This window comes from Leopardus geoffroyi, chromosome D2 (assembly GCF_018350155.1).
Source record: "Leopardus geoffroyi isolate Oge1 chromosome D2, O.geoffroyi_Oge1_pat1.0, whole genome shotgun sequence".
Classification (NCBI taxonomy): Eukaryota; Metazoa; Chordata; class Mammalia; order Carnivora; family Felidae; genus Leopardus; species Leopardus geoffroyi.
In genome coordinates, this window is record NC_059334.1 from 11,489,007 (window position 1) to 11,514,117 (window position 25,111).

General features: G+C 41.8%; 1 protein-coding gene across 9 annotated transcripts in view; it reads right to left on the minus strand.

Moving 5' to 3' along the window:
* The window catches only part of RYR2 (ryanodine receptor 2), a 762,307-nt gene that overhangs the window by 317,872 nt on the left and 419,324 nt on the right, over positions 1-25,111 (minus strand). For all 9 annotated transcript variants that reach the window (XM_045437236.1, XM_045437235.1, XM_045437229.1 and 6 more), the window contains 7 exons: positions 23,308-23,426; positions 22,828-22,961; positions 21,140-21,381; positions 15,277-15,469; positions 13,128-13,344; positions 11,003-11,107; positions 8,769-8,872 (listed from right to left, as the gene is read on the minus strand). In XM_045437236.1, the coding sequence (XP_045293192.1) occupies positions 8,769-8,872; positions 11,003-11,107; positions 13,128-13,344; positions 15,277-15,469; positions 21,140-21,381; positions 22,828-22,961; positions 23,308-23,426 (1,114 nt within the window). The remainder of the gene's footprint in view (positions 1-8,768; positions 8,873-11,002; positions 11,108-13,127; positions 13,345-15,276; positions 15,470-21,139; positions 21,382-22,827; positions 22,962-23,307; positions 23,427-25,111) is intronic.

Consider the following 25,111-nt stretch of genomic DNA (forward strand, 5'->3'; position numbering starts at 1 on the left):
TCTCTCTGCCCCTCCTATGCTCACGCTCTGTCTCTCTCTGTCTCTCAATAATAAATAAACGTTAAAAAAATTTTTTTTAAAGAATCATATAAATTAGGATCTTTTGTGCCAGGCTTTTTTGACTCAGATTAATGTTTTTTAGGTTTATGAATGTTATAATGTTTATCAGTAGCTTATCTCCTTTTATTGCTGAAAAGTATCCCATTGTGGCGCTACATCACATTTTGTCTATCCATTCATAAGTTTATGAACATTTGCATGGTTTCAACCTTTTGACTATTACATCTAATGCTTCTATGAAGATGCTTCTGCAGACCTTCATACAAAATTCTTTCCATGGATATAAGGTTTCATTTCTCTTAGTTACATATGTAGGAGTAGAATTGCTAGGTTGTTTGGTAAATTAATGGGGGTTTTCCAGTCTGTCTTTTATGTCATAGCCCTTCGAATGTGTGTAAAGTATTTCATTATGATTTCACTTGCATTTTCCTAATGAGCTATGATGTTAAGCATTTTATAAATGTGCTTGCTAGTCATTCATAGATCTTCTTTGGTAAAATACATGCTCAAATGCTTTGTTTATTTTTAATTGGGCTGTATGTACTCTTATTGTTGAGTTGTAAGAACTCTTTATATATTCTGAATACAAATCCTTTAGCAGGACTTCCCCTTATTTTCTACAAAGTCTACAAATATAATGTATGATATATATGACATGACATAATTTATATGACATATAAGTATTTTCTCCCAGTCTGTGGCTTTTCTCGTCAAAAGTTTCTTCATAGTTTCTTCTGAAGTACAAAAGGTTTTGCTGTATATAAAATGCAATTTATTGATCATGTGTTTTGGCTTTATATCTAAGAATTCTATACCTAATCCAAGGAGGTTTTAAAATCAGAGCAACAGATCATTTAAAAAATCTATTTAAGGGGCGCCTGGGTGGCGCAGTCGGTTAAGCATCCGACTTCAGCCAGGTCACGATCTCGCGGTCTGTGAGTTCGAGCCCCGCGTCGGGGTGACAGTCTGCACCTGGGTGACTCAGTCAATTGAGGGTCTGACTTTGGCTCAGGTCATGATCTCATGGTTCCTGAGTTTGAGTCCCACACTGGGCTCGCTCCTGTCAGCGCAGAGCCCAATTCAGATCCTCTGTTCCCCCCTCCCCCACCCCTCCCCCACTCACACTCTCCCTCAAAAATAATAAACATTTAAAAACAAATAAAAGGATTATATTGGAATGCATTATCAAAATATTAAAAAAAAAAAAAAAAGGGGGTGCCTGGGTGGCTCAGTCGGTTGGGTGGCCGACTTCGGCTCAGGTCATGATCTCGCGGTCCGTGAGTTCGAGCCCCGCGTCGGGCTCTGTGCTGACAGCTCGGAGCCTGGAGCCTGTTTCAGATTCTGTGTCTCCCTCTCTCTGACCCTCCCCCGTTCATGCTCTGTCTCTCTCTGTCTCAAAAATAAATAAACGTTAAAAAAAAAAAAATTAAAAAAAAAAAAAAAAAAAGAGTCTGCTGAGGAATGAGGAGAGAAGAGCATGCTACAAAGCGTGCCCAGGGAAGCCTGGGTGAGGCTAGGTGTCCTAGTCCACGGCAGAGAAGAACAGAATAACGGGGCAGAAACAGACTACCCGACGGTAGGTTCCCTGTCTCTTAGTAACCGCAGATCTCTGCAGTAACTGGCACATGTCTTCAGTAAATACTACTAGATTAAATAGCCGAAACTGGTCCATGTGGCACTGTAGTACTTACAGCAGATAGCCACAGGAAACAGGTAAACAGACTGGCATAGAGCCACGGAGAGAACACGAGGCACCCTGCAGATGACGAGCACTTGGTATGGAAAAGCCTGGTTAGAGACTGAGCTTTATTGCCTATTCATTGCTTCACTCATTCAAAGAACATTTACCAGGTTCTGGGTAAAGTCTGAAAAATGGTGGGTAAATGAGAAGCCCGCCCCCAAGAAATGCAGGGTCTGGTGGAGAGGCCATCCTGTGATTACACAAACCAGGAAAGGAAGTGTCTACGCTGAGAGATACAGAAGGGGCGCGTGTCCACGAAAGGGGGCCTTACTGCGTCAGGGAATGTTTACTGAAACCGCAAATGTTTCCTGAGGGAGCGATCAGAGACGTAAGGGATGAGAACAGGGCCCAGAGAGGAACCTCCCAGGAAGAGGACACATAGAAAGCCCTGTGCTGGAAAGAAATATGCAAACAGGTGAGTCAGAAAAGTCTACTGTGATGGCAAGACAGACAGAGAGTAGCCCTCCCATTGGATGAAGCTGGTTAGACGGGAGGCCAGACTTTGTAGACTTTTATACAAATTAAGGCACTGTCTTCATCTAAAGATCGGTGGAAAGCTGCTTTAAAAGAATGTCAATTGTGGGGGTGCCCGGGTGGCTCAGTCGGTTGGGCCTCGACTTCAGCTCAGGTGATGATCTCACGGTTCATGGGTTTGAGCCGCCCCCCCCCCCCCCGGCGGGCTCTATGCTGACAGCTCAGAGTCTGGAGCCTGCTTCGGATTCTGTGTCTCCCTCTCTCTCTGCTCATCCGTCCTCTCTCTCACTCTCAAACATAAATAAACATTAAAAAAAAAAAAAAAAAAAGAATGTAAATTGGGAGAATGACGTGGAGACCTAAGTGTTCAGAAACAACCAGCTGGCTACCAAGCAGGGAAGGAGAAGAGAGGAGAATGTATACATTTCTGCTGGGCCCGTGGGGAGTGCATGCAACTTTCAGATGGTTAATAACGGTAGCTTAGGTTAATGTGGCACAGGATGCCGGTAGCACGGGAGGGGCTGGAGGGCTAATCGCATCATTAGCGATGGAAGAAAAGAAAGAAGTGGATGGACTAGAGGATCATTAGAAGGCTCTGGGTGAGGGGAAAGAGAAGCCTCAGAAGCGACTCTGAGATAGCTGGTGTGTGTTACAGGGGGCGCTTCACCATTCGAGGGGAAGAACGCTTTTTAAAAGCCTGAGATTGGAGGGGTTAAACACATCACAAAGTTTGAGGTACACCTGCAATATCCAAGCAATTTGGCAACAGAGTAAATTTTCTGTGCTGGATACTTTGTTGGAACCGGGTATTATGACGGTGAATGAAAACGAAACAAAACAAAACATCATGGCCCCTACCTTCATAGAGCTTCCGGTCCAATAGTAAATATTAACGTATTAAATAACTCAGAAAGTAATACTAAAAATTGTGTTGAGAGCTATAAAAAATACTACAAGGTGTCATAAGAGAGAGTGGGGAGGTCATGGGGAAGGTCTCATCGAGGAAGTACATTTATGCCCAACGGTGAGGAATGGGTAGGGAGGGGCCTATCTAGGAGTAAGGCAAAGAACTTTCCAGGCCAAAGGAACAGCATATAGGAGGCAGGACAAAATGCGAATCAGTGGAGGGAAGAAACCACGGGGCTGGAACAAGGGCAGGAATTAGATACACTGAGAAGTGGGAGGTGTCAGATCGCCCAGGGCTTATACAGACCCATGAGGCTGGGACATTTGATTAAGTGCAGTGGGGAGCCACCGAACAGTTCTAAGCAACATGTATATGACTGCATCCGGGCAGCTGAGACCTGCTGCTGTGCACAGAATGAATTGGAAGAAGCCAAGTGGGGGGGGGGCAGTGAGGAGATTCCCGTGACAGTCTAGGTGACACGTGATGATGGCTCAGACTGAGAGGAGTGCTGTGGAAATCGGGGAAGGGGAAAGACTGGAGATACACTTGGGAGGACCTGATGATGGGTTGGATGCAGGGATCAAACAAAAGGAGGAGTCCGGGATGACTCCTAAGCTTCTAGTCTATGCAGCAGGATGAGTGGAGATGCCATTCACAGGGGACGAAAGTCTGTAGGTCAAGGTGCCTCAGACGCAAACAGGGAAAATACCAATTGAAGAACGGGGGACACACAGGGCAGGTGTCTGGGGTACAGATGTACATCTAGGGAGTTGTCCGCACCTGTGTGGTATCTGCGTGGGAGGAGAATGCCCGAAGACTTTGCAACAGAGAGAAGACTGAGCCCAGGACTGAACAGAAAGAACCACAATATTTAGGGGAGCCTGGGTGGCTTAGTCGGTTGAGTGTCCGACTTCAGCTCAGGTCATGATCTCACACTTCGTGGGTTCGAGCCCTAAGTTGGGCTCTGTGCTGACAGCTTGGAGCCTGGAGCCTCCTTCAGATTCTGTGCCTCCTTCTCTGTCTCTGTCTGCTTGTGCTCCCTCTCTCTCAAATATAAATAAATAAACGGTAAGAAGAGTCACAATATTTAGAGATGGGGAAAACTGTTGCCAGCAAGAGACTGAACTAAAATAAGATACAAAACTAGAAGGGAAACCTGCTCTTTTACATTTTATTTATGTTTGATAGAGAGAGACAGAGCACAAGTGGGGGAGGGGCAGAGAGAGAGGGAGACACAGAATCCGAAGCAGGCTCCAGGCTCTGAGCTGTCAGCACAGAGCCCAACGCGGGGCTCAAACTCACAAACCACGAGATCATGACCTGAGCTGAAGTCGGATGCTTAACCGACTGAGCCACCCAGGCGCCTGGGAAACAATGCTCTTTTAAACAAAAATCACTCCTCTTCTCTTAACTGCTACTTTTCTCCCCTGGTTCCATATTGCTCCCCTTGGTGTCCCTGTGTCCCGATTCCTCATCTCATCCCTCCCTACATACATATGCAAACAAATCACATTTCCCAAAAATAATTTTAAGGAAAAAACTACTTGACCAGAAGAAAAACACTGTCATAGTCTTCCTTGATTTTTGTTAACTTCCAAAGAAAGATTCTTTTTTTTTATTTAAAAAAATTTTTTTAATGTTTATTTATTTTTGAGACAGAGAGAGACAGAGCATGAATGGGGGAGGGTCAGAGAGAGGGAGACACAGAATCTGAAACAGGCTCCAGGCTCTGAGCTGTCAGCACAGAGCCCGACGCGGGGCTCGGACTCACGGACCACGAGATCATGACCTGAGCCGAAGTCGGCCGCTTAACCAACTGAGCCACCCAGGCGCCCCTTCCAAAGAAAGATTCTATGCAAGTATACACTATGTTGACTAAAAATCATTATAACTTTCACTTCCCAAAACATAAGTCATTTATTCAATAATTAAGATCGGGGTGCCTGGGTGACTTGGTCAGTTTAGCATCTGATTCTTGATTTTGGCTCAGGTCATGATCTCACGGTTTCATGGGCTCAAGTTCCACATCGGGCTCCATGCTGATGGTGCAGAGCCTGCTTGGGATTCTCTCTCTCCCTCTCTCTCTACCTGTCCCCGACCCATGCATCTCTGTCTCTCAAAATAAATACATAAGCTGAAAAAAAAATTTAATATCTGGAATTCAGAAAATACTGGGAATAAATCAGAAACTAAGATTTTAGGAACACTGGTTAAATTGGGGACAGGGCTTGGCAGGCATGCTGTAACCACTGTGCCGTCCTGAGAGAAGGTGTCAGAAGTCTGCAGAACTCTACAGTACACACACGACTATCAAATCTGACGTTGTCTTTTCTCAACAATTGGCACAACAACAACAAAAAATTCACAGAAGAGCATCCAAAATTCAAATTCACTTAAAATAACCCTTTAACCCCAAATAAGGGATATGCTGGAGTAATCTTTTGCTTCTCTGTTACTTGGCACTTCTCAGAATTCAAATGAATAAAGTGTTAATCATCCCCATGATATTCTTATGGCGTGTCAGACATGTAGTGCTCAAGACTTCATCAGTACTCTATGATTTAGTCCCCACAACAATTCCACAAGGTAGATTCACTATGACCCCCATTTCAATGAGGGAAGAAAAATCTAAGGTTCAGAAAAATCTAAGATTCCTTTAGAACAGCAAGTGCTTGAACCTATACCAAACAAAGTCAAAGTTGTTCTCTCCTTCTTTGCTCTGGAGACTTTCTTTTTTTTTTTTTTTTTTTAACGTTTATTTATTTTTGAGACAGAGACAGAGCATGAACAGGGGAGGGGCAGAGAGAGAGGGAGACACAGAACTGGAAGCAGGCTCCAGGCTCTGAGCCATCTGCCCAGAGCCCGATGCGGGGCTCGAACTCACGGACTGTGAGATCGTGACCTGAGCTGAAGTCGGACGCTTAACCGACTGAGCCACCCAGGCGCCCCTGCTCTGGAGACTTTCAAACAAAGGACTAAAGAAAATACAGAAAGAAACTACTGTGCTTTCTCTAAACTACTGAGATTGGGCCAAACTTTGGAGAGGTGGGGTCTCTTCCGGTGCGAAGGTAAATTTTTAAAGAAATAGGTTAGGGGCACCTGGGTGGCTCAGTCAGTTAAGCATCTGACTTGGGCTCAGGTCATGATCTTGCGGTTTATGGGCTCGCAGTTTGTGAGTTTGAGCCCTGTGTTGGGCTCTGTGCTGACAGCTCGGGGCCTGGAGCCTGCTTCAGATTCTGTGTCTCCCTCTCTCTCTGCCCCTCCCCAGCTCACATTCTGTATCTCTCTCACTCAAAAATAAATAAACACACTCAAAAAAATTTTTTTTAAAGAAATAGATTAAATCAGCTCATTGTAAAACCATAAACTATTGAGAATTGGCTCATGAAAAAGGTCATTAGCATTCACCATGGGCAACAGCACCATGGTACATGCACTCTGATGATTAATCAAACCAGCCACCAATGGCTCTTAGGAATGAGATCAGATTACATGCAGTCAAACTCAACACACTAAATGCAAATACAGAGATGTCTCCACCTCGCTGCTTCCCAGGATTCGCCCTTTGCAGTAGCTGGCCGAGTTGCCAATCACTAAAATTATAGGGAGTGTACTGCAAATTTAACTAAATTATCTTCGACCATGACCTTTCAATAAAACATTTTGTTGTCAAAGATGGGCAAATGGTGAGCTGCTGTGAATTACTTATTGAAATGTACAAGCCTCTCATCGAGAACACAAAGGAAGGCAGGGCATCCCAAACACGGGGTACACAGGTCACAGCCATGCATTATGCATTCTTTATCACCGGCACACGCTGAGAATTTTTATCTTTGGTAGGTTCTCAATTTACTTGATTTGTATATATTTCCCTTTCTTTTTAAATCAATAGTAGAACCTAAACTCATTCTATGCCCAATATGTTAATTTCCATAAGGTTAATTACTATCACATCTTTGAAGAAACATACTTGAACGCAAAACCTAGAGTGTGACAAGGTGGTTAAGTTTTATGTTCTGAATCCTTGGTAAAATCGGTTTCACGGAAGTAACTCCTTACCCTTCACAAAACTGAAACAAATAAAAACGGACGCAGCGTATAAGCCTACTATAAGCATGAATTAGAATAAGTGACCCATTTGAACAAATGTAGTCCTTGAGGGTCATCAAGGACAGAAAAGGAATAAAAGAAACATGATAGTGCTTTCAAAAATATTTTCTGAACTTTGCTGTATTAAAATGTAACATTATTCTCCCTCCTTTATTTTATACCACCTCATTCTTTCATTTGCAATGGTTAAGTGGCACATTTCATGACAGCAATTGGCAGTCACTGAAAAGCACATCTGCCTTTAAAGATGACATGCAAGGGGTGTCTGGGTGACTCAGTCAGTTAAGTGTCCGACTTCAGCTCAGGCCATGATCTCATGGTTCATGGGTTGGAGCCCTGCATCGGGCTCTGTGCTGACAGCTCAGAGCCTGAAGCCTGCTTCAGGCTTCAGATTCTGTGTCTCCCTCTCTCTCTCTTCCCCTCCATCACTCGCTCTCTGTCTCCCAAAATGAATAAACATTAAATTTTTTTTAAGATGGCATGCGAACAATCTACAGTAGCCTTTCTCAAAGTGTGGCAAATGGTCCTGAGGTATCCTCTGAAAAAAAGACGGTATAGCTCAATAATCTGGGGAAATATAAATGGATTCCACCCCAATTTAAAGATTCATAGTAGTGGAAAATCCATCAGTAAAAAATAAAAACTTATTTAATTATTTTAACTCAGCATCTTTAAAATGTGTTAGAGCAGTGTTTCTCAAACTATCCGTGATGAAGGACCAATTTTCTTTTAATTTCTAGCCTGTAGTGGTCTGATTCTCTGATAAAGTACAAAAAAACTTGTCAGAGAAAACCATGTGTTTTTTTTTAATTTAAAATGTATGTATGTAGGTATGTATGTATTTTGAAAAGGAGAGAGAGAGAGAGAGAGAGAGAGAGAATGAATCCCAAGCAGGCTCTGTTCTGTCAGTTCAGAGCCTGATGCAGTGCTTGAATGTGGCTCGAACTCACAAGCCATGAAATTGTGACCTGAGCCGAAATCAAGAGTCGGACGCTGAACTGACTGAGCCACCCAGGTACCCCGAGAAAATTAAATTTTTTAAATGAAGACATAAAATACAAGCTTACATTTTGTAAATTATTTATAAATTACTGTTTATAAATTATTCAGTAAGACATAAAATTGCTCCCTTGAATTGGTATAAAAGTTTCTAAACACTTATTGTTAGTAGCTTTTCTTGTCACAAATCAATAACAATTTGTGACTGACCTGGTCCATGGCCCACACTCTGAGCAGCACTATATCTGATCACAGAGCTCTTGTGTTCTGTAACACCCATCTGTAGGATGCTCTTTGGGAAATACTTTATAAAGACATAAAATGACAAGGTCAAAGTCTAATTCCCAACAAATATTGATCCAATCCACCTGTGCCTTGTGAAAAGTTCTAACTTCAACGCTGAATTATAAACTATATTGATACCTTGTTTGTTCCACGTAAGGCAGATAGGAAAACAGGAAAAGTTAAGAAACTCACTTCAGGGTCTCAAGTGACATCTGCAAATTGTAATTGCGTTCCTGCTCCGGTAGCTTGGAGAACTCCACCAGACACGGATGCTGTCTCTTATTGTCATCTCTAACCTGAAACAGGGCAGAAAATCCTCATGTAATAGTCTCCAATATCAGACACTAGCAAAGGCAAGCCATCTGTGTGGTGGAAAGTGGAGGGGGAAAGTGGAGGGGGAAAGCAAGAAGGAAGCCCCAGCTCATCACCCTAGCAAATTCGCCCTGGAACCCCCCTGGCACATTAATGTTTGAGGTCAGTGGTAAAACCTGGCGTTCTCTGGGCCCCCTGTCCTGTTTGTCACAGTTCCTGGCCCCAGGTCCCATGCCTGCTCTACCCGGACACCCACAGCTCGCCCCCTCAGCCCCCTCCCGCATTTGTTTAAATCTTATTTTCTCAACCAGGTTTATCCTATCCACCTTCCCAATGCGGGCATCTGCCCGCTCACTCTGGATCCCAGTCCTAGCTCCTGACGATCCCTGTGACTGCTCTCAAGGCCCTTCCCTCTGTGAGAACTCTCAGAGGAGACATCATCACCCGTAAAACTGAAATAACACATAGCCCAGCGCACTATTGTGAAAATTTAATCCAGGAACCTGTGAGATTGTATGTGAAAATGGAAAGTGAAAATGTATTTATCTAAGTAATACATAAATGTGAGGAAGTAGAGTATCGTACAGTATTACCGCTAACATGGGGTATCATGCGGTATCACCGCTAACGCTAATCCTAAATGTTCTTTATTTAAAGCTCAATGCGATAGGGGCGCCTGGGTGGCTCAGTCGGTTAAGCCTCCGACTTCAGCTCAGGTCACGATCTCGCGGTCCATGAGTTCGAGCCCCGCGTCGGGCTCTGGGCTGCCGGCTCGGAGCCTGGAGCCTGCTTCCGATTCTGTGTCTCCCTCTCTCTCTGCCCCTCCCCCATTCATGCTTTGTCTCTCTCTGTCTCAAAAATAAATAAACGTTAAAAAAAATCATTAAAAAAAAAATAAAGCTCAATGCGATAAATTACGACAGAATGAATACACCCATGTCTATATTCAGTCAAATATAAGAAAGTACAATCTTTGGGATATTTAGACTAATAACATTATACAAATAAAAGTATTGCCTCAGTCCTGCTAAAAATAAGTCTAGGATACATGGAATCGCATAGGAAGTGCTTTTTCTCCTTAATCTAAATTTTACTGACAAACTATAAACGGAGATTTTTTTTTTTTTTTTTTTTTTTACGTTTATTTATTTTTGGGACAGAGAGAGACAGAGCATGAAAGGGGGAGGGGCAGAGAGAGAGGGAGACACAGAATCGGAAACAGGCTCCAGGCTCTGAGCCATCAGCCCAGAGCCTGACGTGGGGCTCGAACTCCCGGACCGCGAGATCGTGACCTGGCTGAAGTCAGACGCTTAACCGACTGCGCCACCCAGGCGCCCCTAAACAGAGATCTTTAAATACGAAGTTGGAAATATATTCAATCGTTGTATCTCAGCCTATTTTCCACCTATGAAATCAACTATGACCCTCTGCCCACAGGCTCCGTACTGACTGCTACACACAGTTAAGACTAAAAGAAGTAAAACACCAGGGAGGGGAAAAGAAAAATGACTGATTTCTTTTCATTTTCAGCTTTCACTCTCAATTTCAATGAGGTTTTTTTTTTTTTTTTTTTCAAGTGGCTTAGAAATCAATGCTTATTGTCTGTATATGTTAACCTTGATTTAAAAATATAACTTTCAGCCTAAAGAATGACAACTTTTCGGGGCGCCTGGGTGGCGCAGTCGGTTAAGCGTCCGACTTCAGCCAGGTCACGATCTCGCGGTCCGTGAGTTCGAGCCCCGCGTCGGGCGCTGGGCTGATGGCTCAGAGCCTGGAGCCTGTTTCTGATTCTGTGTCTCCCTCTCTCTCTGCCCCTCCCCCGTTCATGCTCTGTCTCTCTCTGTCCCAAAAATAAAAATAAACGTTGAAAGAAAAAAAAAAATTTAAAAAAAGAATGACAACTTTTCAATGGTCTATGCAACCAAGCCATCCTTCAACAGACACGCCAATAATGTTGTCCCCTCTCGTAATGAAAAGCTGGACAAAAACTAATATGTAAGGGGAAAAATCAATCTAATTGATTCATGTTGCCACATAGCAGGATGAGTGAGAAAAATTTAGGTTTTCAGAAAGATGTATTAACAAATCTGAAAATAAATTTCAAAATTACTTACCGGACCATACTGCCAGCCAAGTTCAATTTTATTCATAACCCAGAGTTCATGGATATTCTCTGCCAGTTTTTCTCTTATTCTCTCCAGGTGAGGAGGTAACACAATCTAAAATTACAAGAAAAGGAAAGAGAGGGAGAGAGAGAGAAAGAGAGAGAGAGAGAGAGAAAGAAAGAAAGAAAGAAAGAAAGAAAGACAGACATCAGAAACAAATGCAATAAAACAGTGCTAACTATTCTCACCTTGAGCTGAACCAAATAAAACCATCATAAACCATCAAAACTAATATAACGAGGTTCTAAACATTCTAATGTAGTTATTAAAATATAATTAGGTATAGCTAAACATTTTTTAGGTAATTTGGAGACTTTGGGAGGGACAGCTTATGTTTCCAAGGGAATATATGAAAAGTTGGGAAGAAGGAAAAGAGAGTGTTGGTGGGGGCAGTCAGCATTAAGAAACATGCCTTCATGGGCGTGGGATATAGCTACCAAAGTGTGCATCACTTAAAAGAGAAATCACCTCAAAGTTCTTTCTTAAACCAACATGGCCATTCCCCATAGGTCAGAATGAAGGCGATTCAGTGGCCAAAGGATAATCCATAGGCTCTCTGAGTCTATAAATATCTGATTGTAGTGACATATGTTTTCCCTTAACTCTACTCTACCACTCTTATTGGTTTCCAAGTATGAGCTTCTAAGGGAAAACTATCTTTACATGCTCTCATTAAAATGAGGAAGTTTAGGGGTGCCTGGGTGGCTCAGTCGGTTAAGCACCCTTCAGCTGAGATCATCACCTCCCGTTTCACGAGTTCAAGCCCCCGCTGGGCCCTTGGCTGTCAGCGCAGAGCCTGCTTCAGATCCTCTGTCTCCCATTCTCTCCCCTTCCCCCACTTTCTCTATCAAAAATAAATATTTTAAAAAGAGAAAGTTTAATGACCTCTTCACAAAGAACATGAATGGTTTTCAAGGCGAGGGCTTGGTTGTTCACGTCTGGTGACACACTTACGTGTCACCCCACAGCCAGTCCCTCCACAAACAGAGGGCAGGCGATTGCCCACAACGTGCGCTGATGAGGCAGTTGCCCCAGAAATGCAGGCTGTCACTACTCCCTCTCCCCACAACGGTAGAGATACTCTAGGTCTCGGGAAATCTTCAATGTGTTCTCACCGCAGAATCCAACCGTCCCTCCCGGCCCAGTTCCATCCTCCTAATCGTGTTTACTACCACACTTTGGAAGCACCACACCTATCCTGCCACCGTGCAGCCAGAAACAACACACAGTAAGTTTTAGGCATGACCAAAGCTTGCTCCTTTTACTAAATAATATAAAAATTCAGCATGACGAGACAGAAAAGACGATGCCAGGAGCTAAGCAAGCGTTCGCCAAACAACTGGACCCTCTGAGGCCCGGTATTGATTCTACTTCAGGATCTAGAAGCAATCCCTTGGATCTTCGAAAGTAATACAAACTCAGAATATCTAGCCAACCTTATTGAAGTTACTTCAGTGTCAAGATAGAGCCATATTTAGTTAATTCATTGTCTGTGTTGGGATATGTACACATGTATGAAACAGAAAAGCAAGAATGAAGGCTAATATTTCTTGGGTGCCTGTTTGCAAAGTATTGTGCTAACGTGTTATTTATTAACCGTACCCTTAGGATCCTAATCGACGAGGGGAGTAACTTCCTCAAGTTCCCAAAGTAAGCATTTGACCCTGGGTGCTATGACTCACTCCAAAGCCCACAATCTCAATCTCGACCTAAGAAAAATTGCTTTAAAATAATAGTGTATCGAGATGGGAGGAGAAATTTAAAAAAACTACACCCTAAAATTAGCATCCATTACCTCCAGGTGTGACCCACATTAGCACATCAGGAAATCAATGTAGTGGCTTGAGACCACCCTTAAAAAAAATAGAATCAAATCAAACAGAAAAGAGATGAGAGGAAGTGGTAAAGGTAAGCATTGTTTTTATGAAATGTGCTCCAATTATACACATGAATCGGAGGACTGTCAGATGCATTCCTGAGGGTTGCGGATAAAAGCGTCGGAAAACCATGGCACATGAGAACAGTACAACAGTGTGGCGGTACAAGTGGCTGCCATTACGCCTGCTCCGCGTACCTGGCTGGTATCCACGGGGATTGGTGTGAAGGCGGCCTGCGTCAGGGAAACCGTGGGGCCCAGCAGGTCTCGGGTGTAAGTTCTTTCTTGCTTGTATTCTCTGCTGTGTTCCACTTTCAACTTCTCTTTTGGGAGAACAGCTTCATAACAAGGAGCATAGCCAGGTGGAGGAAGGAATTTAAATTCTCCATGTCTCCCCCCAAGCAGAAAGCGTACCCTAAAAAGGATGCGTGCCAGGGTCAGTGCCAGCTCTGATGTATAGCAAGTCGCCTCATCAACAAAAGACGAGGAGTAAATTCTCAGCACAAAATTAACTTTATCACACACCACACTTTTCCCCCAAGCCATAATGTGGGTGCCATAGAGTCTAAGAGCCTCTAAACACAAAAGATAAAATGGGATCACAGGAAAAAATGGATTAAATGATGTTACTGGGTCAGGGAAAACTATCATTCACTGGAGAAACAGCAAAATCACACACAACAGACTCCTTTGGGAATGAAATGCCTGTACACAGTAATGGGTCACTGAATGTCTCAAGGGGCCAAAACAGTCAACTGAGAAAGAGGAGACATTATTGAAATATCTATGTATTTTCAATTACAGGACTGGGTGAGGTCTGATTTAAAAAAAAAAAAAAAAAGTCACTTTCCAGTGTCCAACTTCTCAGTGAAATTCCTTAAAGGAAACTCAAATGATATTTCATTTGTAAAAGAAAGAAGGTAACCTTATTTCTTATTTGACGACAAAAAGTCTTACTAAAATCTTTTATACATCGAAATGATTATATCAGAAATAATTTAATCCAACTTCCATTGAACAACACTTTCGAAACATAGCTAAATGATGGGGTGCTCAGCTTACAAAATAAAATCAGGGGTGCCTGGGTGGCTCAGTCAGGTAAGCATCCGACTTCGGCCCAGGTCATGATCTCACAGTTGATGAGTTCGAGCCCTGCATCTGGCTCTGTGCTGACAGCTCAGAGCCTGGAACCTGCTTCAGATTCTGTGTCTCCCTCTGTCTTTCTGCCCCTCCCCTGCTTATGCTTTGTCTCTCTTTCTCTCAAAAATAAATAAACATTATTTTTTTTTTAAAAAAAAGGAAAATCAAAATTTCCTTTTCCTTGCAATTTTTTTTCTAATTTCTCTGCTTCAGTTCTAGGCCACAAATAACAGGAAAAATAAATTAGTAAATAAAATAAAAAGCAAAGAGCAAAAAATGAGGACAACTAAAATTTTAAAACTAAAATTTTTAAATTTTAAAAATTATAAAAAGAAATGCAATTTGTATGAATACACCAGCAAAGGTCACTGGTGCGTGGATAGCTAATAATTCATGCTTTCTCTGTCCCCTCTTCAATATGGTGCTTCTGTAACCATGAATTATTCATGTGGATAGAATTCAAATGGAAAGAATAACCAGAATAACTCGATGGCCAGTCGTAATAAGGGAGTCATTCTCATTAGTTAGCTATATGCATATATTAATAGGTGACAACGTGGCCTCTTATCACAACAGACCGATGCTTGTTAAAGTTTTCTTTGTGGAACTCCAAAGAATTATCATTTATCTCTTTCCATCTGGTAATAGCAAGAAGGCAGAAAGTTAGAAGAAACCACCTTGACCCAGCTGATTACAGGCAGATAATTTACAAGTGTAACAGGTAGAGGGTAACACAGAGGAGATATCTCAACCTGATGAACAAAAAAAAAAATCCATTTAGTTTCTGTAGAATGAGGGGGGTTGGAGTAGGGTGGGGGAAGATGATGACAAGAAAAGAAAAACTGATGAAAATAAGTATAAGAAAATAAGTGGTACTTTCTTACATAATATAGTTCATTTTCCTTTATTAAATAAAAAGTGAACTTAAATTGGCTTGAAATATTCCAGAACACTATTTGGGAGAGGTTTAGCAGATGGCTCCGTCTAAATGGCAGAATAGGTTGACAGAGCATTCAGCCCCTCGAGATGCCCCTCTGGGGTGAATCTTACCTCTTCTTCCAAGGCACTAGCAACATGCCCCGGGGACAGATGCCCCGGGGGTGAGAGAGAAGGTTAGGGAAGCGTGGGTGATGGCAGTACAGAGTCTTCTGTGAAAGAATGAGAAGTCAAAAGGGACACAGACCAAAAAACACACAGAAATACTAACTTTATTCCTGCAGAGAAACTAACAACTGGAAAGAAGAGGCCATCGATGTTGAAATTCTCAAACATTCCTTGAACAGGTTGCCCGTTAATTCGGAATGAGATGCTTGGGGCGCTCAGATCTAAACAGCAACTGATGACATCGTCGGTTCTCAAGAGATGTTGATTCGGTGAGCTTACAGTACGTGCAATACAACCTATGGAGGAAAAACAGTAACAGAGGTGACTTTTTTTTTTCCTCACAGCATCATCTTCAGAGCCAAAGATCTGAATCGGTAGTGACAAATCAATGCACAATACTGGCAGAGAATAAGTCTTGAATGCATATTAATGTTATATATTAAATCTTTTGTCCAAAAGCTGTTGCTTCTTGGGGGGAGCCATGCTGCTATCTTTACTATAAAACGGGCCTTCTCATATGCAGAGAATTCTGCGTGGAGATGAATGGCATTTGATGCACAAATCATCTCAGAGCTGATAACATGATGATGTCAGAGAAAAAGCTCCAGGGAGAGATCTGAGTTCAAACAGATGTTTTACAAACAACCATCTGCACGACCATCAGCCCATTGCATAACCTCTGTAGACCTTGATTTCTTATAAAGCCAAATGCCATAACCTTGCAGAGTTGTAATAATGATTAAATTAATGGTTTAAAAGAACACCAGGACTTGCATGTCAGTCCCCGTGCCAAATATTAAATCCCCTTTGTTTTATAAAATAAAAATATATAAGGATAATGCAAGCAGAAAATGTGTTCATTCGTGCACTGTTTGCTGAGGGGCAAGTATATGCCAACTGGTTTGTTTTTACAATTGATTTCACACAAGATCTTGGTTGGCTTCCTAAATACAGCAGGATGCAAGTTGAGGCGTGAAATGATTATCTGATAAATGTCATTTCCTGCCCCAGCCAACCTGTGGCCTACGCTCATTCTTGACTATGTCAAAACTCCTTTGCTAATTAGTCTCCGTGGGCACACAGGCAGACGAGAAGGTGAGGCTTTCTCAAATACACATGCTCACAAATGCATACAAAATTTCCCAATTTGAGCAAAGACAAAAATAGATGACACGATGCAAGATCTGCATTTTTATAAGACCTTTTTTGAATTTCCAGCATGCCAAATTTTTTACCAGCAGCATATCTGAAATGCCACTGGCAGAAGGTATAGACTTTTTAAATTTTGTGTAAGTTTTGACTTTTATCAGTAATCAAATCTGCAAGCAATAAATTCATTATCAAGTGGTACTTTTAGAATTCCCTAAATAAAGAGAGCTTTTCAATGTTTATTTATTTTTGAAAGAGAGTGACAGAGAGAGAGCGTGAGCACGGGAGGGGCAGAGAGAGAGGGAGACACAGAATCCAAAGCAGGCTCCAGGCTCCAAGATGTCAGCACAGAGCCCGATGCAGGGCTTGAACTCCCAAACTGTGAGATCATGATCTGAACCGAAGCTGGATGCTTAACCAACTGAGCCGCCCAGGTGCCCCAAGGGAGCTTTTTAAAAACATCATATAAAAGCACGTCAAAAGAGCTATACCCTTCTTTGTATCCAGGTGAAATGTTATTACACAGATATTTACTATACACCAAATATACTGCTCAGACTGAGGGATATTATTACGCTAATGCTGAGGACTAAAAGTCACCATGGCAAACCCTCTTGTGATGCTTGAAACAAAAAGGAAAGATAGAGAGGATCACTAGTGCACAACCTGAGGTCCACAATTTAAATGGCACTCACACTGTTGAATCCACTGGGAAGCATTTTCAGGTTTCATGTAAGCAAACCTATCATATCCATATTAGAACTACATTCCTGTCCTCCGCATTCGCCACAAAGGAAGACAGCAGCAGTGTGATTTACCGGTCCTGGATTAGAAATCCGTACCCATCTTTCTCCTCCACTCTTCTATGACATTCCTCCACACTTCCGTATTTAAACGCTCCGACACTCATCTCACTTTTGGCCCTCCCTTACAAACACTTGAGACTTGGATGCCGAAAACCCAGTTCTGCATTCACAGAATGTAGCGACTCTGTGCAGAGTTTAAATTGGAAAAGAGTAAGTGAAGACACGGCTCCCAACTTTTGCTGATGAGCCCAATTCTCATTCCAGAAAACATCACCAGTCTTTAATTACAGAAAGTGGAGTGGTAGAGAACATGCTCTATACCAGAAATCGCACATTTAATTCTACTTTCACTATTAAAAAGAATAGGAGCGTAACCCCAAGAAAATGATCTGAATGACTCTGACCTTAATAAATCAGTCAGAAGCCAACTGATCTACTTTTGTCTTTGTTGACTCTGAATCTAAAATTAAGAAAGCATTTAAGGGACGCCCGGGTGGCTCAGTCGGTTAAGCATCCGACTTCGGCTCAGGTCATGATCTCGCAGTTAGTGAGTTCGGGTCCCGCATCAGGCTCTGTGCTAATGGCTCAGAGCCTGGAGCCTGCTTCGGATTCTGTGTCTCCCCTCTCTCTCTGCTCCTCCCCCACTTACGCTCTGTCTCTCTCTGTCTCTCAAAGATGAATAAATGTTAAAAAAAAATTAAAAAAGGAAGCATTTAATATGGCTGGTGTCAGAGAAATTTCTGCCTGTGCTCTCTTCTAGGATTTTTGATGTGTCAAGTTTCACATGTAGGTCGTTAACCTATCTTGAATTTATTTTGTGTCTGGTGAAAGAAAGTGGTTTAGTTTCACTCTTTTGCACGTAGCTGTGTGGTTTTCCCAACACTATTTGTTGAAGAGGCTGTCTTTTTCCCATTGCATATTCTTTCCTGCTTTGTTGAAGATTAAGTGACCATATAATTATGGGTTTATTTCTGGGTGTTCTCTTCTGTTCCACTGATCTATGTGTCTATTTTCGTGCCAGTACCGTATAGTTTTGATCACTACAGTTTTGTAATATGGCTTGAAGTCTGGAACTGTGATATCTCCAGCTTTGCTTTGCTTTTCCACGATGTTTTTGGCAATCTGGAGTCTTTCCTGATTCCATACACGTGCCAGGATTTTTTTTCTTCTAGTTCTGTGGAAAAAATGCTATTGGTATTTTGATAGAGATATCACCGAATGCGATTGCTTTGGGTTGCACAGATATTTTAACAATATCCGCTCTTCCATTCCACAAGCATAGAATGTCTCTCCATTTGTGTCATCTTAAATTTATTTCATATTTTTTACAGTTTGCAGAGTACAGGTCTTTTATTTCTTCGGCTAACTTTTACTGGCTTTTGGTGCAATTGTAAATGGGACTGTTTTCTTCATTTCTCTTTCTGCTGCTTCATTATTGGTGTGCAGAAATGCAACAGATTTCTGCACATTGATTTTGTATCCTGTGACTTCACTTAATTCATGTATCAGTCCTAGTATTTTTTTCTGGTGGAATGTTTCAGGTTTTCTATATATAGTATTATGTCATCGGCAAACAGTGAAAGTTGGACTTCTTCCTTACTAAGGTGGATGCCTTTTATTTCTTTTTGTTGTTGACTGACAGATCCCAGTAGCTGAAAAAAACTCACACCTTTCAACTACAGGCAAGACACAGTGCGTACTTCCTTGCCATTTAAAAAGCAACTGAATGTTTTCTCCTGATACTAAGCTTCAAATGATTTTCTCCTGAACTTCCACAACCTATCCTCCTTTCAGTGATATATGTTCACAGGTTCACTGAATATTTTTGTTGTTGTTGCTGTTGTTGCTGCTGCTTTATTTAACAGAGACTGCATAATAAAAAGTATAATGCATTACAGGTCAATTCCATGAGCACTGGGTTCTTTTTGTGTGTTGAAAGAAAAAGCTTCAAGCTAAATGCAAAAATGAAAATGGTAAGGTGGCATTATACGGCTAAAATAATTAGAACCAATTCAGCATTGTTTTATCAGAGTACTCTCCCCTCTCCCCTAATCTCTGTGTACTGGGAAAACAAGTTAACACGTTTCATTCATTCACCTGAGTACCCAAGTCATGCGGAAGCATACCAGGAAGTAAACAGAAGATAGTAAAACTGAAGGGTGAGAGTGAAAATGTATTATGAGAGAGACATTACCCCTATTTTATGTTTGTTAGGCCTTCTGAACTTAGTGGTCATTGCCTTCGTGTGGTCAGCAGGAAAAGCATACTACAGGAACAGAAGCTCTGACTATAGTCGGGCCAGAACAATCCACTGCGTGTTAAGACAGGCGCAATGCTCCCTGGGCCCCAACTACAGGCCCCCACGTTAGGATGAAAAATCTCAGCCAAGCTCCTTACTTGACAGAGAGAACCCTGAAATGCCTGCATTTCCCCTGCATTGACAAATATTTTCTGCCACTTGAAGTACTAGTACTCAAAGACTCAAAGACTAAGATGTTATTTTTTTATTTGTTGTTGCTTAAGATGTTCTTTTTCTTCAGTTATATTTTTGCACTCCTAAATGTGGTATCCTGAAAATAATCATGCCTGCCACTTATAGACATATACTTGTTTATAAATAGAGAAATTCAGAAAGGTATTTCAAAATTTAACGGGGGACGCCTTTAGGAAGTAGATGTGAAGGGAAGGAGATATTAGGGACTTTTCACTTCTGTACTATTTGAGCTTTTGATCATGTATTAATTTTATACTAAAACTTAAAGACTCCAAAAAAGAAAATATCCGAAATGCAGCTTCAGGTCTTCCAGACTACTAAGCTACTGGCACTGAATAAAGGAAAAAAATCAGTAAGTATTCATGACAAACTACAGCTGCACAAAGTGCTTTGATTCACAAACCCATTACCATAAACTCTTAGATTTAATTCAACTTTTAAGTTCTTATAAGCGATTAGAACTCTAAAGCATTAATAAATGAATATCATTTTTAATGTACACTCAACCATCCAAGTTCAGGTTGACAGCTGGTGAAATGAACTATATATTTACTTTTAAACAGTTCCACACAAAGTGTCATTTGATTATAAACTGACTCCTTGGGGCGCCTGGCTGGTTCAGTCTATTAAACTTCTGACTTTGGCTCAGGTCACGATCTCACAGTTCATGAGTTTGAGTCCCGCATTGGGCTCTCTGCTCTCAGCCCGGAGTCAACTTCAGATCCTCTGTCCCCCAGTCACTCCTTGCCCCTCCCCCGCTTGTGCTCTTTCTTTCTCTCTCAAAAATAAATAGATGCTAAAAATAAATAAATAATAAAAATAAACCGACTCCTCACAATACACTTCACAGATGATGGATTCCTGACATACCATTATTTACCAGGAGGTGGAACTTAGTCTATTTCTCCCAATTATTTTCTGGGATCTGTTCTTTGGCTTTTATATTGGAAGCTGAAGCTTTGCACATACCTGCTAAAGCAAGTAGGAAACACATACATTTGTTTTTTTTTTCTTTTTTGCACTTGATTTGTGACTCAAAATGCCACTTTTCTAACATACTGTTCATCAACAGTACAGTCTTTTGGAAATGTACTATAATTGTAAGAGTTTTCTTTCTCTCCCTCTGAGTTTTATTTAACATTCTCACTCGTTGTTTCCATGTTAAATTTTTCTTTTTAATTTTTTTTAACGTTTATTCATTTTTGAGACACAGAGAGAGGCTGTGAATGGGGGAGGGGCAGAGACAGAGACACAGAATCCGAAGCAGGCTCCAGGCTCCGAGCTGTCAGCACGGAACCTGATACGGGGCTCAAACCCACAAATCCTAAGATCTTGACCTGAGCCGAAGTCGGACGCTTAACCGCCTGAGCCACTCCCAGGCGCCCCTCCATGTTAAATTTCTGAATAATAAACGTATTTGATTATACACACAGCACCGATAGCTTTCGGAAACACAGAGCAAGGGCAACAGATTTCTCATGCGGATGCGGGGTGGGGGAGACACAGAGGGTGCTGACCTGACCAGAGGTGAAGGCCATCAAATCCGTAGGAAAAGAGATCATCTCCAACTCCATTGCCACCCCACTCCTCACCGCCTCCAGGGTAGGGAGAGTACCCTTCGGTGGACGCCCAGCCCACCCTCAGGTGAGTGGCTTCGGCGGTCACGAACGGCTCTGTGTGGTCCACCATCAGCTCATAGTACCACTTCTTATACTGGGCGGACCCTTCACTGACGCCCAGAAAAATATTGGGTCTCATGCTTTTAAAGAGAGACAAACAGCACATGAGAAACTCCGGACAAACCTTTCTCCAAGATGCAATATATTAAATACATGTTTTCCTTCAGTACTACAAAATTACTAAGTCACTGATGCAGTAGGCGGTGACAGCCAGCCTTAGAGTTAACAGTCGGTAACTGGTGTTTGCTTTTCGGATTACTTGGAAATATCGCTCAGGAGTCTAAGATTATTGTTTCTTCATTGCTCTTCTGCATATTTCATATCACTGATCATGTTCAAGACGGGACACTCAGTATCACAGGCCTTTTGGATCCATGGCATTATTAATTCAGGACACTTAGACATTTTCCCTAACTAAGCTCTGTGTCAGATAGGGAACGAGGCTGAAGCAAGCCATGTTGTTGGTAAAGGAACCAGAGTGATAATCAGCTGTGTTGTTCTCCATGCCTCGCTGAGGGCAGAGGAATTTCTAGGGAGTTGCATTTAATTCTGCTTCCTAAGGGACTTAGACCCTATGTGAACGGTAAAGATTAGCGACAACCTCAGGAAATACCTCTCAATAACAGCACGTCTATTATACAAACAGCCACTCAGGAAGTTCTTAAATCACTTGTGTTAAAAAACACAATATAGAAATATACACCAAACCCTACATTTTTGTTTCAAACAGGGTAAGGTGGGGGATAGTTCCCAGATAGCTGCTAGATACAGTATATCAAAATTATTACTATCACACATACTATTTTCTTAATTGTAATCTGTATTATTATTATACTTCGTATAAGGAAGGCAGCATGGCTCAGTGTTTAAGAGCTCAGTCTCCGGAGTTAGACTTGAGCTCCATTTCCAGTTCAACATTTTAATCTATGAAATGCACACAACGGTACCCCGCTGGACTAGTTGAACCTAGTACAAACACGGGGTGGAACACACAGGAAGTCCATGGAATAGTCCAGGGACTGCTGACATACGGCAGTCAAGGGATGTGTGATAACCCTGAAGGGAATGTCTAACCAAAAACGCAGCTTTATTTTTTTTTTTTATGGTATTTATCATATGTTGGACATCCCGATTCAACTTTTTTATTATACACAGCGGCCACTTCAACACTGGCATTGAAGTGTAGTGCTTTTGTTCATATTCTAAGAAAGCACAAAACCTAAGTATATACAACTCTGTCCCTGTATAAAGGCCAGCCCGCTCCCGAGGACGTCAGTGAGAACCATGAGAGTGGATGAAAGCTTACATCTTTGGGATAAATGCATATTCTGCTTGGTTCACCTATTATGATTATGATTATGATTATTATACCATCTGACTGATAGAAAAAAGTACACTATTCACTGGGGGAATATGTAAAATATCCTAATAAAACAAACGGACCATATGATGCCTTAGCTATAGAGCCAGAACATGAATCGCTCTGTTATGCCACCTATTTGGTGACGTTGTCCTTGTGAATCTACCTGCTAACGTGGTTTACAAGACGTGTCTGCAGAAGTAGATCTCTTCCCGGCAGCAGATTGTCACAGATGAGATGCTGGTTGGAACGGACCGCTACTCCATGGCAGACGCAGAGAGAGCACAAGACGTCCAGAACCTGAAAAAAGCAATCACTTCCAGCTAAGTCCCTTCTCAGATTCAAGTATCCCAGCACTTTTTGTGAACACAAACACATTCCCTCTGACCCAGCCATTTGAGCATGGCAGCCATGAGTCCACTCACAAGTGGACTTTACAAGTTTCTCTTACATACCAACTGAGAATTGCATGGTGCCCCATTGGTGCTAAAAAAAAAAAATAAGCGCTAAATAATATTATGATTGCAATTAAGAAATGAAAAATATTCATGAATCACTTGAAACGCCTTTTGTAAGTTCTCTTATTTTAAAAATGTATTTAAAAGTATGCCAGAGTTCATTCATGGCAGTAAAATGCTTCCCTTACCTTGTGGTTTCTTCCATGCTTGTCTAAAAGGGAGATTATGGATTTAATGTGTCCTTCTTTGATAATATTTAGGGCTTCTGGACTTTCTACTAACACACAGTGCAAAACTTCAAGAATACCTAAAGAGAAAATCAAGAAAGAAAATATGATTAAAGAGTCTGCGATGATCAGTGTCTTGCCTTTCCTTCATTCTGCAAAATGTAATTATTACGCACTCAACGTGCTTGTCACAAGGCACTGTGATAAGGGACAGGTGATGTTTGTGACAGGGGACTGATCACTAAAGATGATGAAGTCCTAGTTTAATGAGGAAAAGCCAGTGTTAGCAGAGTAAGCAGGTAACTCTGCCTGGGAAGGTACAAAAGAAAGCATCCTTAAGTCGAGCCTCAGAGAACACATTCATGACCATTTTCCAGACAGGAAGGTTAAGGTGGTACAAGGCTGAGTGAATTCTTGAATGGTGGGCATACCTGGGGTGCCTGGAGTACACAGCAAGTAGAGGACAGTACAGGTAGATGGTAGGTTAGGACCGGCTTATGAAGTTTCTCAGCATTAAAAATATAACCCTACAACAATGCATTCTAACCCACACAGACCATTACATTCCCCCGGAGGTAAATGGCAGAAAACGTTTCTTAGTTTGCAAAACAACAGAATACAAAAATACAGAGAACTATACAACATACAAAACCTGATTAAGAATGGCGGTATTTTAAAGTGTTAGCCATCAGAGAAGATAAAATGGAATTTACCCTTTCTTATCTTAAATTTTAAGAAAGAGAATAGAAAATAATTTTTGGATCGGAATGTTTAGTGTGAATTTGGAAAGCTGAATGTGTACATACGTATTCATGGTTTCCGAGCAAGCTTGCTTTGTCGCTAATGAGAGTGCAGGCCACCTGTAGTAATTAGATAGAACACTGAGGAAATGTGATCTGAGAGATACAAGGTGTCACGAAGGGCCCAAGGGAAATCCGCAGAAAGGTGTATACATCTCCAGCGGAGTTCACTTTCTTGGAAAAGAAAAGCGCGCAGGCTTACAAATGGCAGAATGTGGAAGTAATGGTAGAATGTGGCTGTCACAACTTATACTGGATCCAAACCCCAATCCATTATCGGACAAGGGCTATTAATGCTAATTTCTACACTAATGACTTAATTTGTTGAGGTATGAATGTATGTTCAGTTAAAAAAAAAAAATACCCAAATATGAGTTCATTTTTTGGTGTAGGTCGAAATCGACTTCTGTGTTCCAACAATCCATGCCAGTTAAAAATCCAAGATAGGGGCGCCTGGGTGGCGCAGTCGGTTAAGCGTCCGACTTCAGCCAGGTCACGATCTCGCGGTCCGTGAGTTCGAGCCCTGCGTCAGGCTCTGGGCTGATGGCTCGGAGCCTGGAGCCTGTTTCCGATTCTGTGTCTCCCTCTCTCTCTGCCCCTCCCCCGTTCATGCTCTGTCTCTCTCTGTCCCAAAAATAAATAAACGTTGAAAAAAAAAAAATCCAAGATAGGAGAAAATAATACAAGCTGATGGGTAGTTAAAGAAGATGTTTCTGTAAGGGTCCTTAAACTGAAAGTTTCTCGTATCAAAAATGGAGCAATAAAACTTATTCATTCTGAGCTAAAATAAACTAAAATAATAGAGAGGGAAGAGCGTTTTTAGGAGATTGGTCATATTTTAGCCTGACGTCTTTGTTTGTTCCCTGTTACCTATTACTGCAGAACCCATGGCAGCTGCCCATATTTGCAAATGGGCTCATTCAGTTACGCGTCCGACTTCAGCTCTGGTCATGACCTCGCAGTTT